Source organism: Pezoporus wallicus, unplaced genomic scaffold, assembly GCF_028554395.1.
Source record: "Pezoporus wallicus isolate ANWC-B61680 ecotype Strahan unplaced genomic scaffold, APGP_CSIRO_Pwel_v1 contig_5416, whole genome shotgun sequence".
Classification (NCBI taxonomy): domain Eukaryota; kingdom Metazoa; phylum Chordata; class Aves; order Psittaciformes; family Psittacidae; genus Pezoporus; species Pezoporus wallicus.
In genome coordinates, this window is record NW_026642898.1 from 464,875 (window position 1) to 478,834 (window position 13,960).

Consider the following 13,960-nt stretch of genomic DNA (forward strand, 5'->3'; position numbering starts at 1 on the left):
TAACGGAGCTGCGGTGCTCCTGGCACTGTCTTGGCATGGAGGCGTTTGCTGCCCTGCATCCAAGTCTTCAGAAGGAGAAAGAAAAACTGAAAGCAAGGGGGGGGGGGGGGGGGAACAATACAAAGAAGGAAGATTGAGTCTCCTCTGTCACCCCTTTCTGAGGTAAAGTGTCCAGCCAGCGTGAGCAAACATCCCAACCGTGCTTCCCTGCACTGGGAATTGCAGGGGGACGATGGCACCTCTCAGCACACAGGCTACTCCTCATCCCAACAGGCACCTTCTGGGGGTGGTGGCACTTTGGGCACAGTTTGACGGCACTTTGGGCACAGCTCGGTGGCACTCCAGGCTTCCGTTACAGTTTGCAGGTGCTTATTCCAAGAGTCACTGCCTCCAGCCTGCTGCTCGGTGGCTCTAGGAAGAGGAGGCTGGGATAGAGAGTCCATGGATGGTGTTTAGAGAGTCTGAAGATTTCCCCACGGGACTGGTAGGTTTTCTGTCCACCACTGCAAGAGAAGGGAAAAAGAGAATGCAACAGGAAGGCAGTGGATTGATGGACTCCAAGCACATCACTGCAGTCACATCTACGCACACATGGGCCTTCCTTCAACAGCCCCCCCAAGAGCAATGGGCCCCCCAACCCTTCTCCCCAGGCAAGGCACCCCATATTGGACCTCTCTATGGGAACTGGAGAGGAAAGGGGTGGATGTAGATGCCAAATAATGGTGGTAAGGACAGGCACCCTCACCATTGCCGCGGGGCCAGCTCTGCCTGGGGGGGTGACCCAGGCCCACCCCAGCCACACACAGAACACATCCCGTGGACTTCCTTAAAGCCTGTGGCTGCAGTGGCCTGGGAGGGACTGTGCCACCAGCACCAGGAAGGAGAATGGATCTGGACGCTGTGCCAGCTGTGGTCAGCCTCCTGCTGAGCTTCTCCCCATCCCTGGCTCATCCCAGGCACAACCTGGCCACAGAAAGCATCATGGTGCAGGGTCAGAGGCTGGCCCAGGCCCAGAGGATCCCCACACACAGGCTTTGGAAGATGGGACACGGAAGGTCCTGGGGCTGCTGCAGGCATCAGGATGAGCAGGAAGGGTTTTCTGAGGAAATAAGGGCTGTGAAGTCAGAAAAGTTCTGAATTGCAGAGTGAAACTGCTGAGTTTGTCTTTATTTTCACTTTCTTTCTTTCCTTCTCTCCTCTCCTTTTTTCCCTTCTCTCCTTTTTTTCCCTTCCCTCCTTTCCTTTCTTCCCTTCTCTCTGTCCTTCCCTTCCCTCCTCCTTGCCTTCTTTTCCTTCTCCTCTCTTTTTCCTTCCCCTCTCTTCCTTTTCCTTATCTCCCTTTTTTCCCCTCTCTCCTTCCTGCCTTTCCTCCTCCTTTCCTTCTTTTTCCCTTCCCTCCTTTTGTTCCCCCTTTCCCTCCCTCCCTCTCTTCCCCTCTCTCTGTCCCTTCCCCTCCCTCTCCCCGCAAGATGCCGACGCGGGGCAGCACCGAGCCGGAGCCGGGCGGCTCCTCGGGAGCGGAGCAGGGCCCCGGGGCTGCTCCGTTCTTCCTCCAGCCCTCCTCGGGCCCGGGGGGAACGGCTCTTCCCATAGTCCCGTATTTGGGTTGTGGCAGGTAAGGAGCGGAACCAGAAAAGCGATTCGAAAGGAACTGAAGAGAAAATCAGCTTTTAAAGGGAAAAAAAAAAAAAAAAGGCACAAAATAAAATAAAAAAAAAAACTAAAAAATTAAGACAAATTTTTTTTTTATATATTTTTTTTTAAAAAAAGCCCAAAACGCAAAACCAAGAAAACCACAAAGGTTTGAAGGAAGTCCATGGGCCTTTCGGCAAAGACAGCTTGAAGTCAGAAAACTGGCTCCAAGTCACTTAAAATACCTCGAAAATCACATTAAATCCCCGCAGTCATCTCTCCTCCGTTTATCTTCCTCCTTTCCTTCCTCACTCCTTTCTTTTCCCTTTCCTTTCGCACACTCTGTTCCCCTGTTGTATTTTCTTTCCCAAATAATTGGTTTACAATTATCCGTTTTCACCCATTGGCACTCGCAATAGCTCAGCCCCAGCACAGCTGATGCTCTAACCCGCAGCAGGTTGTCTGCTTTAGAAAAGGCAAAGGGCGTGTGTGTATCTACATAAATACATATATACACATATACACGCATATAAAATAAAGCCATAAAATAATATCAAATAAACAAAAATGTAAAACCCCAGAAAACCAACAATAAAGAAATGAACTAATGAGTGGGAAATTAATCGCAAATGTGGACGAGAATAGCGAATCTAATACCGCGCAAGAGGAGAAGGACATCGCCGAGGGGTTAATACCCACAACAGCTGAGATGGGAGCTTTCAATCGAAAGCGCCTATCAAGGAAACGAACCTCGCTCCCATAAATGAGACGAAACAATTAAGGGGAGGTAAAAGGAACGCCCCAATTAATGCCTCGGGTATACGAACGCTCAATTCAACCCCCTCCCTGTGCCTGGCATAGGGAGTTTAAATACTCCCCAAAGCGGAGGATTTATAACATTAATATCGTCCAGCCCGGGTCGGACTGGGGGAAAGGGCCCCGATGTGAGGGGGGGGGCACAAATTCCGCCGAGAAGGCTATCCCTGCCCGGGATGGAGGGGATAATGGAATGCGGAGGATTGGCCTCAAATCCTCTCGCTTCTCTCTACAGGCGCAAATAACGAGGGAAAACGGGGCTCCAGGTTGCGAGCCAGACGGGAACCACCGTCGGGGGTACTGGCAGCTCACGGCTCTCAGGGGAAGCCGGGGGCACCGGGTTTGCCCGCGGCCGCCAGCCCATCTGAGCACCCCGATAACACCGGGGAGTGGGGGGGCAATATCACCGGTACCGGAAATATCCAGCGGGATAACCCCCTCCTGGGGACCCGCTCACCCCCTTCCTCCGTTTCTGCCCCTCTTGCTGAGGCCCCGGGGAGCCCGCACCCCCCGGTGCGTGTCCCCCGTCTCACCTTCCCTCCCGTGCTGCTTGAACGCCATCGCCGCGGCCAGGTCGCCGCCGTGGGTCGCCACGCCGGGGCCGTGGTGGGCCAAGGGGCTGCCCTGCGGCTGCCAGGGGTGCCCCGGGGGGATGTAGCCGCCGGGTGGGCCGCCGTAGACGCCGTGTTGGTTGGACGGGGGGTAGGCGCAGGCTGGGAGGAAGCTGCCCACCGACGACAGCCCCGGGGCCGGCTGCGGACAGGCAGAGAAACGCGTCGGGGACGGAGCACGAAACGGGCGCTGTCGGGGTTACCCCCACGGGGAGGTGGAGGGCGGAGGAGGAAAGGGAGCAACGGGAAATGCCCGTGCCCGTCCGCCGTGCGCGTGTCCAGCAGTTACCTGCGGGTATTTGATATCTCCCTCCATGGCAGCCTTGTCGATGCCGTTGACTGCTTGGCCCGGGGGAAACGCCGTCCTGTTCACGCTGGGCCAGTCTTCCATTTTTGGGGGGTAGGCAGACCCCTCTGTGCCAGCCAGAGCCCCTGCGAAGGAGAGCACGGACACCCCGTCAGCGTTACACCCCACTTCGGCCCCGGAGCTGGCCCCCGGAGCAGGGATTTGGGGTGAAACATGGGGAAAACAACGGTTTGCAAGTGCCCGTTCATGTAAACCCGATGAGGAGGGAGGGCGCAGATCCACCTCGCCTCCCAGTCCCTGCCGGCACCCTAGGGATACAGCCCGCTCCCCGCTAGAAGGCCCGGGAAAGGCTGGGATTCGGTGATTTAGATGCACCCTGTTTGGGGGAACTTGATGTGTTGTGTTCCAGCCCCCCACCCCGAAAACACGGTCTCTCTGCTCACCCCCCGGTCGCTTCCACGTTCCCTATAATTTAGGAGGCCCAATTTCTCTTCTGACGAAGGAGATTTATAAAAGTGACATTGGAATTTTAAAGATAAATGATTATGCACGGAGGGAAACGCATGCGGTTGATTTACCCGGGCTTTTGGAAGGATAAAAGGACCCGCATTTCTCCCTCTCCCATCCTCCACGTCCCGTCCCGTCTGTCACCCTCGGAGCCGGCTGGGCAGGCGGGCCGAGGCTCGGGCCACGGGGATGGGAGCTGAAGGGGCGCCGGGCCTTCTCCCGGTTTGGTTTTCAGGAAAACCAGAGCGAACTCTCGGGGGAGATCCCGGGGAACACAGCGCCCGTTCTCCGAGAGTCTCGTCGCCTTCTTCCCCCCTCCTCTTTTTCCTCTCCCGGGTTGGTTTTCTCCCCCCTTTTTACCCCCCTTCCATGTTTTATTTTCCCCTTCGCAAAGGGAAATTCAGGCTCCGAATTTGCGGTCGGCAATCTATCATCCCTGAGAAAATATTTTCCACATTTTTCATAAAAAGTTCAAGATGTCTGAGCCTCGCCGCATCTCCCCCATCCTCCCCTTTCTCTTTCCCTCCCCTCCCGCCCCGTCCTTCCCGAGCGGGATGCTCCCAACCAAAGAATCAAAAATAGAATTAAAGCAAATAAAGCCGGGGGGGGGGGGGGGGGGGGGTGTTGGGGGGGTGTTGTGGGGAGGTGCTCGATACCCACCCGTCTGCTCCACGAAGGTGCGGATGCCCAGGATGTTGGTGACGGAGTGCGCCGAGGGCCAGGAACGGGGCAGCCCGACGTGGGGAGCGCCGGGGTGAGCCCCCACCTTGGCTGCGGTCGAGGCCATGGGGCCGGGGTATGGGTACTGGTAGATGGGGCTGTACGGCAGGGCGGGCTGGGGGGGCGGCTGTTTGCTACCCTCGAAGGGGCCGGGCTGCGAGAGGCTGCCGATTTTGTTGCGCAGGATCCTGCTGATGGAGCTGACCGAGGGCACGTTGTACTTGTCGCAGACGCCGTCCGCCAGCAGCCGGTCGCGGATCTCCCAGGCGAAGATGCCGGGGTCGCCTTGCTTGTAGTCACGGATGTGCTTGACCACGGCCGGGGTGGTGACCCGCGGTTTGCTGCCTCCGATGGCCCCGGGCAGGATGGAGCCCGTCTCGTTGTAGCGGGCCAGGATCTTGCTGACGCAGCCGTGCGAGACGCGGAGCTGGCGGCTGATGTCGCAGGGCCGGATGCCGAGCTGCGCCAGCTCCACGATCCGCAGCCGCACCGCGTTCGGCAGCGGCCGCCCGTTGACGAAGACACCTCCCAGCTGGTTCACCTCCCCGTAGGTGTGCTCTGCACGGGCCGGACGCCGCGTTACCGACCACCGAGACACCGAGCAACGCGATACCGACCGGCGGCCCGCGAGGAGCAGGAGGCGGCGGGGACGCGAGGGGATGGGGACGGGGACACTGCGCCAGTCGCGGCCCGCCCCGCAGGTCTAGGAAAGGAAAAGAGGGGCAAAGGGGAAGGGAAAAAGGGGAGAAGGAGAAAGGAGAGGAAAAGGAAAAGGAATTAAAAAAAGGAAAAAGGGAAGGAAAAAGAAGAGGGGAAAAGAGAGAAAAAGAAAAAGGAGAAAGAAGAGGGAAAACGGAAAAGAAACTTGAAAATAAAATTGAAATAAAAATTGAAAAAATGGAAACGAATGAAAAATAAGAACAAGAGAGAAAGGGAGAAAGAAAAAGAAACACAAGCAGGAAGAAAGGAAAGGAGAAATGAACGGGGTGGGGGAGAGAAATAAAGACAGGAACACGAAGGACAACAAAAAAGAAATAAAAGAGGGTGAGCGGAAAGAAAAGAGGTGAAAAAGAAGTGGAGCGGGGGAGAATAAGAAAAAAAAAAAAAAGAAAGAATAGATTAAAAAAGGAGGAATAAAAAGAGATTTAAAATGGAGGAAAAGAGACAGAAAAAAGGATGGCGAAAGAAAAGAAAAAAAGAGGGGAAAAGACAGGAAAAAGAGAACTTAAAAAGGCAGCGGTGGAAAGGCCGGAAAAAAAAAAAAAAAAAAAAGGAGAAACAACGAGAACTGGAGAAAGAACCGAAAGAAAAGAGCGGAGCGAAAGCGGAGGAAGGGAGCGCGGAGGAAAGGGGAGCCGAGCTCCCTCCCAGCCGGGCACATCGTGCCGGACCCCCGCCCGCCGCCACGACGGCCCGGAGCGCCGCGCCGAAACCGGGGTCCCGTCCGTGCCCCGGCAGCCACGGGGCCCGGGGGCTCCCCTCACCCCCCAAACCCCGCCGCGGAGCCCGAACCGGAGCCCTCCCCTCTCCCGCCCGCCTTACCCATCGCCCGGCGCCGGGGCAGCGCCGCTCCGCCCGGGGAGGGGGCACCGCCTGCCCGCCGCGCCGCAGCCCCGGCCCCGGCATAGACGGGCCCCGGGAGCGGCGGAGCGCGGCCCGGCTGGGCTGGGCGGGCGGCGGGGGTGTCCTGGCGGCTCCGGGCCGGTTTCCCCCGCCGCTACTTGGGATCAATTTGACGTGGGAAACACGTCAATCCCGGCCGTCACGGCCGCGGGACGCCCATTGGCTCCCGCGCCGCCCCTAAATGGCCGCTGCCGCCGCTCCCCAGCTCTAAGGGGGGGAACGGGACGGGTTGGGACGGGAGGGGCCGGCACCCTCCGCCCCCCCCCCATGCCCCTCTCCAAGCCCGCTTTAGGGCTGCGGGGAGGCAGAGAGGGGTCGATACCCCCCCCCCCCCAGTTTGAGGCACACAGTCCGTCCGTCCGTCCCCCCCCCGCCGTCCTTCCCACGGGGGACGGGCACCTGCCCCTCCTCCAGCCCCGACGGCCGGGACCTGCGGGCAGGGACATCGCCGGGGCCCGGAGAGGGTGGTCAGAGTTTGGGGGTGTTCCTGGGGGGAGCTGCCGGTGCGGGGTCTGGGCATCTCCTCCACCCGGCTCCCCCCGCAGAGCCGCTGCATCGAAATCCGCCTGTTTCTTACCCGAGTAAGAATGCAGCCGAGTAAAACGGGGATGGGAGCGTGTCTGGCGGGGGAAGGGGGGGGTCTGTAGATTCCCTCTACAAGAAAGGTCGATGGGAAGGAAGATCGTGAGCGTTTCCCCGCAAACGACTGAAAGGTTGGGGGGAGAGTGGAAAACCGCCTCGCAGCCGGCCTCGGGCATTTTGTTTGCAGCCGCATCGAAAGCCGGCTCCTCCGGGGCTTTGAATTGAGGGTATGGGGGGAGCTGGGGGCAGCGGCTCCGGACAGCCCCGCTCTCACAGCCCCCCTCCCGCCCCGGACTGCGGCCGCCCCGTCGGCAGCGCGGACAGTGGCGGGCAGGAAGCAAACGGCGTTTCCTGCCAGGGGCACAGCATCGGTGCGGGGACAGGCACGGGGAGAACCCCACGCGGTGCCCACCCGGCTGCCCCTTCCCTTTACCCCCCCTATTCCCCAGCCGTGAGGTTAAACCCGTGTGCTCCCGCCGAAGGGTGCGTTGGAAACCGGTGGTCGGGGAAAGAGAACGAATCGATTAAAAAGCTGCTGAGAAGCGCAAAGGGACGAGTGACCCCGGTGTGCATCCCTCACTCACCGCACCATCAGGCTACAGCCTCCGGGGAGTGCCGTGGCCATGAGTTTGCCGTTCTCAGCTCCAGCGGAGCAGGCAGGAGCTGCTGCCGGCAGCCGTGGGACGGAGGAAATCGAAAGGCGGCCGAGGAAACCCGCTGCCTTTCTCCCTGCCTTGGATTTGGGGGGGCAGGCGGGGGTCTCTTCCCACCGTCGGAAGAGCCTTTACCCCGGGGGCCGTGTCCAGCCCGCAGCCCGGCTGTCCCGCCGCAGCGCGCCCGGGGCCGGAGAGGGCTGCTCTTAGCCGGGGGTCGGAAGAGGCCTGCCGGGCTCGGCTCCTGAACACCCCCCGAGTCCCTCAGGGCCGCTTCTCCCTTGGAGGAGCCCCGGCGCTGCAGCACCCCCGGGCAGCCCGACGGCGCGGCGGGACCGGGGGTAGCGGTGCCTGCTCCGGAGCCCCGGCCCGGGCTCTCCCGAGCCCACCCGCCCCTCCTCGGCCGAGCCAACCTTTGTCTCCCTCTGTTGGGAAGCGCGGAGAAACCCGCGGGCCGGATCCGCGGTGAGGGGCGGAGGGCAGGAGCCGTGGGCCCCGGGAGCACCGCGCCCCACTGCACCCCTCCGGGGCTTTCCCCGGGCCTCGGCTCCTGTTCGGAAGGGACAAGGGTTTGGCATCGTTAGAGGGGACGGGAGACGGGGCTGCGGGGCTGCCGAGTATCGGTGCGATAGTCCGACCCGTCCCAGGCGGGTGTGAGGGAAAATAGCGGGGAAGGGAGAAAAGAGAAATGGAGAAGAAAACGAAGAGGGAAAAGGGGTACAAAATGAATCAGAAGGGAAAGCCTAATAAAAAGAAAACGAAAACAGAAAAGAAGAAAGAGGAGAAGGAAAATAGGAACAAAAAGAAAACCGAGAAGGGAAAGAAGGAGAAAACAGAAGCGAAGAGTTATGAGAAGAAGGAATATAAAGAAAAAGAAAGGTAAAATTAGAAAGAAAAAATAAAGGAGGAGGGAAATGAAAAAAAGAAAAGAAAGAAGAGGAAAAGGAGGAAAAAATAAAAAGAGGAAAATAATAAGTTAAATAAAAAACAAAAAATAAAAAATTAAACAAAAAAATAATTCGATATAAGAACAAACGAAATAAAAAAAAAAAAGAAAAAATAAAAACGAAAAAAAGGAGAAAGATAAAAAAGAAAAATGAAAGATTTTAAAGGTGAAAAAAGAAAATAAAAGGGAAAATGAAAAGGGAAATAGTTAAAAGGAAGGAAAGAAAAAGAGCAAGGCAAGAGGAAAAGCCGGGGGGCTCCGGGAGGCCGGGGGCAGCGGGGCCGGCGCAGGGTCGGGGGTTCTCCTCTCCGCGGGGAAACGCTCTGGGAGGGAAGGGAGAGGAGCTCAGGGCCGGAGGGAAGCCCCGGTCCTTGTCCCGTTCCTTGTCCCTATCTCCCTCTCGGGGCCGGGGCCGGGACCAGGGCCAGGGCCAGGCTGCTCGGGGCCGGCAGACCCGGGTGCACTCCATGGCTCCTCACCGGCGCTTCCCGCTGGGCTCAGAAACGGACAAAACCCTTCCCCATCAGCACCCTTTTCCCCTCGCCACTGCTGTGCCAGCAGCTCAGAAACCCCTCAGTTTAACCCCACTTGCGAAAGCTGCTGGGCATCGGTGCCCGTGTCCTCGCCGAGCCTCCCAAAGCGTTGGGCTCCGTGCGGGAGATGCACGGCTCCGCAGAGAGATCTCTGCTGGATAAGGTCGGTACCAGCAGCGAAGCAGGTACCCCCGAAAGCCTTTTAAACAGAAATACCAGGATTATTGCCCCGCTGCAGGAGCTGGGAACCGGTACCGTTAAAGGTGGGGGCTCCCGTGTGTGCCCCGTTGTTTGTTCTATATTCGTTAAGGAATCAGAGCCTCTGCGGCTCTTGGAGGGGATATTTAGTTTCTGGAGCTCATTTTCTGCCACAGTCCATCAATCAAAACAGGAAAATCCCGTCGCAGCGGGTTCAAAACAGGCTCCCATTCCCCAAAACGAAGCACAACGCTTCTCTCTCGCAAAAAGAAGCCGGGTGCGAGTGCGTTTTGTGTCGCAGGATTACTCCCGACAGTCTCCTTCCCCGAGCCTTTTGACACTGGTTTAATACAGAGCTGAACAGTCCCGCTGCCGCGAAAGAAACTGCTTCAGTTTGCTGGAGAACAGGCGTTGAGGGCTCGGAGGAGAAAAATCATCCTTCAAAGCTCTGTGTGCTGTCTGAGCCACTTTGTGTAAGCATCTATTTCGGTTTGGTAAAGGCCACAGGTTGGGTAATTAACAATAACTCGGTTTCATTTGTCAAAAGCGATTTAGGTCTATAAAATATACCCCTCTGCAAGCCAGAAAGCTCCATAACTCCTCGTGGAGAGAGAAAAAAAGGCAAAAATCCTGGAGTTTTAAGCTTGGGGTTTTTTTTTTCCTAAAGATTACATTTTTCATCACAGATTCTGAATGGGAAAAAGATATCCTGGATCCTTAATACGCTCTAATTCTTGTGTAAAACGTTGCTGATGTAAGGACAACAGAGATTATTTGTAATTATTGCCATTGCTTAAATAAGCAGCGGTGGATACAAACTACTTTTCTTTTTACACACATCATCCTGATTTTCTTCTCCCTTTCTGCCTGCAAAGCATCTCGGACCGCTTGTGAGTTACTGCGTGTGGATTTGAAACCTCTTCGCACGCCCTGAGAAGCAATGCAGGCAGTGGGAGAGCTTTTTAGCTACAGTCTGGATCCCTCCATCTGCCACCAGCTATGGAGGTGCAGTCACCACCTTGCCTCACTAGTACTGAAGCAGTAAGAACACAAAGCAATATGAGAGGAGCATTGAAGGAGCCCCAACGCTAACGGCACGCAGAGGTCTCGCTGCAGGGGAGCCTGTTGGGAGAAGCCGGCAGCGGGACGGGACTGCCTGCTCTGGCTGTGCCTCAAAGGAAGGGGTGAAGCCAAGCCTCTGCCTTGCAAAGGCTCAGTCCTGCTCCAAGACATCTGCCAGGCGTATGGAGACAGCTGGCTCGCAGGAATGGCTTCATGGAACGCTGGGATCAGCGCTGAGATTCAGTTCAGATGGATGGGGATGGTGTATCCCCGCTCCTCATTGCAGCAGTGGGGGTCCCTGGGGATAGGAGCCTTGACTTTGACCACTCGGAATGCTCACCCAGCACAGCGCTGAGAACAGACAGTCCTTGTGGCACTGGTGGGAGCTGTAGGTGCTGTGAGAAACAACGAGCACTCACATAAGGTCCTTGTCTCCTGCCTGCCCCAAGCCCTCAGGACTCGGCAACAGCCTCTCCATTTGCTATGGTGAATATTTCATTGGTCCTACAGTGAAAGAGAAACAGAAAAACCCCTTCCAAATATTTTCCTATAGATTAAGGTCCTGCTTAACGCTAAGCCCATATGGAAGCCTTTGCCTGAGCGTAAATCTTTGCAAGATCAGCCTATTAGCTCGTGCCCAACTTTGCAAACAAGCACCGCACGTGCTCGCAGACAGAAGGGATGAAGGGCTGCTCAACCTAGTCCTTTGTTTTCTTACTGGAATGGTTTTCTCATGACCATAATGAAGTGGGAAGGCCGCACGCTTGGCAAGGGAAAGGGATGTTAAGTTGTGCTGGTGGAAAAACACATCGTGTAGGCTGAAACAGCACCGGGTCGTCTTGTTGCATTTGGCACCGCGTGCACAGAGCGGCTGCACGCTGGATGGTGCGCACGTGGCCTCAGGAGAGAACAGGGAATCTCCTCCTTGTGGAAAATATTTGGGATGAGATTTGGGTATCTTTACTCACGCTTAATTCCAATGGGCTTTATGGCGTGGATCCGTCTGGCGCATCACCCCCAGGCTCTCGGAGGAGGTTCTCCATCGGTTTGGAGCTGGATCCGCTCATCCGTAAGGAGTCCTGGGAAAGGAATATGGGGAGAGAAAGGAAGGGATGAACGTCAGGGTGACCAAAGCCAATGGTTCGGAATTAAAATAGGATAAACAATTGGTTAGGATCTTATGGAGGAATAACCTGCCCTGCCTTTCAGAGAGCAACGAGGTCCATGAACCTGAAGAAAAGGTCTCACCTGAGGCTCATCCTCCTGGATGTCAAAACCAGCCAGGACAACTCCAGTGGGAAACCCTGACCCCCACTTTGCCCATCACCTGCTCCCCTGGCTGCAGAGACAGCCCTGGCAAAAGAAAGGAGCTTGCCTCATGCATTTTGCTCCGTGCCTGGCTTGGTGTTACAGGTGGTGAAGGATGTAATAGGTTAAACTTTATAGCATTGAGCTGTGAATAAAACGTGTCTCCTGCAGCTCTTTACGACCTGGTGCCACACTTCATAGCTCTTAACGGGGGTTTGAGGTGTGTGCTCGGCGTGTTGACCCAGTAAGCCAAGAGCTATGCTTCACGGTGTTGTACCAAAGCACCTCACAGTGTTCAGAGCCATTTAGTGGCAGGTAAACTCTTTTCAGGGATCATTTCACAGCAGAAAGTTGTAGCAATATGAAAACGCACCGAGGTAGCAAGGCAGGAGCGAGGTAAGCAGAGAATGTTATAACCATCATAAAGACTCTGACTAATCATCACAAAGCTCTGTTTATTTCTCCTGTACGTGGCACGGGGGATATAAAGTGGGATTTACAGCACTGTGAAGAGCTGCCTTGTCCATTCTAGCCCCTGAATCACCTCTCAAGGGACAGCTCCAGTGACTCTCCCTTTGCTTCTCATTCCTGCCTGCCCGTGCTGGCAGAGCGCTGCTTGCACAAGGCCCTTACAATTAAAGATGGTGATGGTGGGGGGGAAATACCTGATTTTCACTGCCCTGGACACTGAGCAAAGACTAAGGGTGGGCACTGCAAGCAGCAGGCTGCACTGCATGAAGGCACAGCCTTCCCTCCTCCTAGGGGAGCAACAGGTAAACCCTGCAGTTCACCCCTCTCTTTGGTCCTGCACTTGTTTTGTAAGTCCCTAATCAAACATTGCCAGCTCTTGGAGCTGGTTTGCCAGGTTTGCCCACACTCTCCTTCCCTTCCACCTGGCCGCAGCAACACACCATGACCGGAGTACAAAGCTCCTGGGGTAAGCAGGGCTTTTCTCAAGGCTTCATCTCAGCCAGGAGCTCTCTGTGTAGCTTCAGGACCAAAACCATGGCATGGCCGGAGGGATGAGGAGGAAGGACCTTCAGGTCCTCTCATCCCCTTTGCTCTGAGAGGCATAGAACCATAGAACAGTTAGGGTTGGAAAGGACCTTAAGATCATCCAGTTCCAACCCCCGTGCCATGGGCAGGGACACCTCAGACTAAACCATGGCACCCAAGGCTCTGTCCAACCCAACCTTGAACACTGCCAGGGATGGAGCATTCACGGCATGCTGCATCCATGGTCCTTGGCCAAAGATGGGTCTGGTGGCACAGCCATGGTCCTTTTCCTGTGCCACAGGAAGGAGGGGAAGCTTGTGACATGGCTGGTAATGACGCTTTGGATTTCAAATATAAAAGGTGAAGATCAATACCTGAAGATGAGTCTGTGTGAGACACTTTCCTACCCTTCCTGGTGAAGCCAGGGTCTGATATTGGTTTTATGCCCTGCTCCCATAATAAAAGCACTCATAGATAGTGACCGGTGCTGCACAGCATCAGTATCAAAGGGGATCATGTTCAGACATGGATTATTTTGGAATGGCAGTGATTGCTCAATTCCCTTCATCTCCCTGAATACACAGGACTGCCAAACCCAATGAAAATAACCCCCAAAACAGCTATTTATGTTCCTATAAACTGTTTTCATTGAAGTCTTTCTCTAGAGGGAGAAAAAGTCCTTTAAGCAAAATGGGTCTTTTTTTGTTTTGGAGGGTTGTGGGTTTGAGTAGAAATGTTTTAAGGTGCAAAAGATGGGTTTCTGACTGTATTTCTTTGACAGATAAGAGAAAATGCCCAGTCCTACAGATGGGAAAGCTTTCATTTAAGGGAAAAGGCAAAACATTCTGATCTCTCTGGTTCGGTTTGAAGGGAGCTGCTCTGTTAGTTTGCTTTGAAAGAGAGGAAAACCCCTCCTAGCTTGTTTCATCTCGGGTTTTTCCTGTACGAGAGGCACAGCCTTTTGCAGTAGGCTCTTATAAAGAACATACTCGTGGCGCTGGCCTGCAGCTGTAGGGGCAGATGGAGCAGGAGAGCTGCTGAATAACACGATGGCGCTTTCACAGCCACTTCTTCAAACCATTCCCAATGTCCTGAAGCTTCCCATCTCCTCCCAGCCCCTCCTCACCTCGGTGTCCGTCCTTGCAGGCAGAGCCCAGAGCTACCAGACTTGTTAGCACAGGCACGCGTCGGGCTATAGCTGACACAGATGTCATTTGAAATCAGATACTGCGTTAGAGCTGCTGCAGCACGTCAGACAGAAGGTGCAGAGCTCCCTCCACCCAGAAATGGGCATAAGAAGACCTTTTCTTGCTCTGTCCCCTCCCAAGAAAGCTCCAAAGTAGCTGATTTTGTTTTGGATAACACGCCATTGGGTTTAACCTACCTACATTTGGCTGATCCTACGAGCATCAGCAGGCAGGGGGGAGCTGGGAGGTGAAAGCAGACCCAATGAGGAGCCGATGGGC

At 55.6% G+C, this 13,960-nt stretch overlaps 1 protein-coding gene across 1 annotated transcript; it reads right to left on the reverse strand.

The window, feature by feature from the left end:
• Positions 1 to 319: 319 nt before the first annotated feature.
• On the reverse strand, positions 320 to 6,219 carry PAX1 (paired box 1). The gene is made up of 5 exons (XM_057433155.1): positions 6,136 to 6,219; positions 4,534 to 5,296; positions 3,349 to 3,491; positions 2,982 to 3,201; positions 320 to 503 (listed from the first exon to the last, which is right to left on the reverse strand). The coding sequence occupies exons 1-5, from the start codon at positions 6,217 to 6,219 to the stop codon at positions 412 to 414; spliced, it is 1,302 nt and encodes a 433-aa protein (XP_057289138.1). The 3' UTR covers positions 320 to 411.
• Between the last annotated feature and the right edge of the window lie 7,741 nt (positions 6,220 to 13,960).